Here is a 1,769-nt window from a genome sequence, read left to right as displayed (position 1 = left end):
CCCCCCCCCCCCTTTCCCCCAAAAAACACAAATAGACACACACACACACACAACACGACCTTCAACTAAAGTAACCCTCAGCATGCACCAAAACAAGGTTACTCCATAAATTGCCACAAAACCTATCCGAGTTAGCAACAACAAACTACAACTACGCCTCCGCCCCAACCAAATTTGGAGTCAGCTGGCCATGTTACACCATTTAAACTCTTCTCATCCTAATATTATGCAAATACACCTATAAATTATTATAAGTTCTCCATATTTTCTGAACTTATAAATCTCTGAAAGGCTAAATCATTCCTAAATAGCAAGGACCTACAGTAAAAGTGCTAACATCCCAAACATATTCTCAACTACTAGGTAGCGCTATGCTCAGTCTTTCACTGAGTCTGCACGAATACCTAGAGATTATAGGATTCAAATGAAAAAAACAGATGTATAGATAAAATTGCAATTTACTAATAAACCCACCAAAGCTTTATAAATCAAATTGCAAAATTATTGATAAATAAGGTACTTACAGTGACAATATCGGAATCGCACCAGGGAATCTGATCTCCGCCGCAGAAGAAATTTCCGACCGATTCGATGAATTTTCCAATCTTCGCTTCCATGTTTCTCTAGCTTGTACGTTATGCTGCTGGTATTGTACGTAGTGGGGTTTAAGGAGATGTGTGTAAGCAATGAGGGACTTTTCTGAAGTAAAGAAATACAAACTTGGGAGTATAAAGTGAATTGCTTTTTGACTCACTTTGATAGTTGAAAATTAGTGTCTGCGCCCATAGAGTTTTAAAAATTGAACTTAGATTCTAAACTTTCCATTGTTCTTAAATAGTCACTTCGTTCCTTTTTAGTTGTCATGTTTCCCTTTTTAATAGTCAATGTAAATAATCTTTCATGGATCAATTTAATATTTTAAATTTTAAATTTAAAAAATAAATATTAAAAATTAATATAAAAAGTACTACAAACTAAGATTCTGTTGGACTTTAAGCCATTGGGCTGTAAAGTAGAAGAAGTGTGAATTGGAAATTGAGGGAAATTGAAAATTTGAAGAAGTGAACTTTTGTCTTGCACTTTGTCCCTCATTGGTGAGGGACAACCACATTTGTGTGGTTATATATAGAATCACTTCTTAAAGCTCTTAAAAAGAGTTGAAGAGAATGAACCCTCGCGCCGTCGCCGTCGCTCGCTCGGCTTCGGCTTCGGATCGATAAGATTGTTTTTGGACAAATTTTATTTAATTATTTAATAATTAATTAAATGCCAAATCACTGCTGAAAATACGCCAGAACCCTACTGAAGGTTCAGAGGGCCTCTCTGGCCGCGGTTCTGCCGCGACCGCGGTAGAACCTTCGGCTTCGGATTTGGATTTGGATTTGGAATTGGATCGATAAGATTATTTTTGGACAAAATTTATTTAATTATTTATTAATTAATTAAATGCCAAATCACTGCTGAAAATACGCCAGAACCCTGCTGAAGGTTCAGAGGGCCTCTCTGGCCACGGTTCTGCTGCGACCGCGGTAGAACTGCAGCAGGCAGGTTCAGAAAGCCTCTCTGACCGCGGTTCTGCCGCAACCGCGGTAGAACCGCGGCAGGCAGCGTATTCTTGTGAAAAGGCACCTTTTCCAGACACCTCTTCTGATAATTGCCTATAAATTCTGAGGCAAGGCTCCATTTTCTACACACGAAAAATACTCCAGAACTTCTTTCTTTTTGAATATATTGCATCCTAATTCGTAGTCTCTCTCTTTCAAATTCGT

General features: G+C 38.3%; 1 protein-coding gene across 1 annotated transcript in view; it reads right to left on the bottom strand.

The window, feature by feature from the left end:
* The window catches only part of LOC109233182 (mitochondrial fission 1 protein A-like), a 3,339-nt gene extending 2,584 nt beyond the window's left edge, over nucleotides 1-755 (bottom strand). The window contains exon 1 of the mRNA XM_019398964.1: nucleotides 525-755. Within this exon, the coding sequence (XP_019254509.1) occupies nucleotides 525-617 (93 nt within the window). The 5' untranslated portion in view covers nucleotides 618-755. The remainder of the gene's footprint in view (nucleotides 1-524) is intronic.

This window comes from Nicotiana attenuata, chromosome 10 (assembly GCF_001879085.1).
Source record: "Nicotiana attenuata strain UT chromosome 10, NIATTr2, whole genome shotgun sequence".
In the NCBI taxonomy this organism is placed as follows: domain Eukaryota; kingdom Viridiplantae; phylum Streptophyta; class Magnoliopsida; order Solanales; family Solanaceae; genus Nicotiana; species Nicotiana attenuata.
Note: the sequence above shows the minus strand (reverse complement) of the source record. Positions and strands in the feature narration are given on the sequence as shown.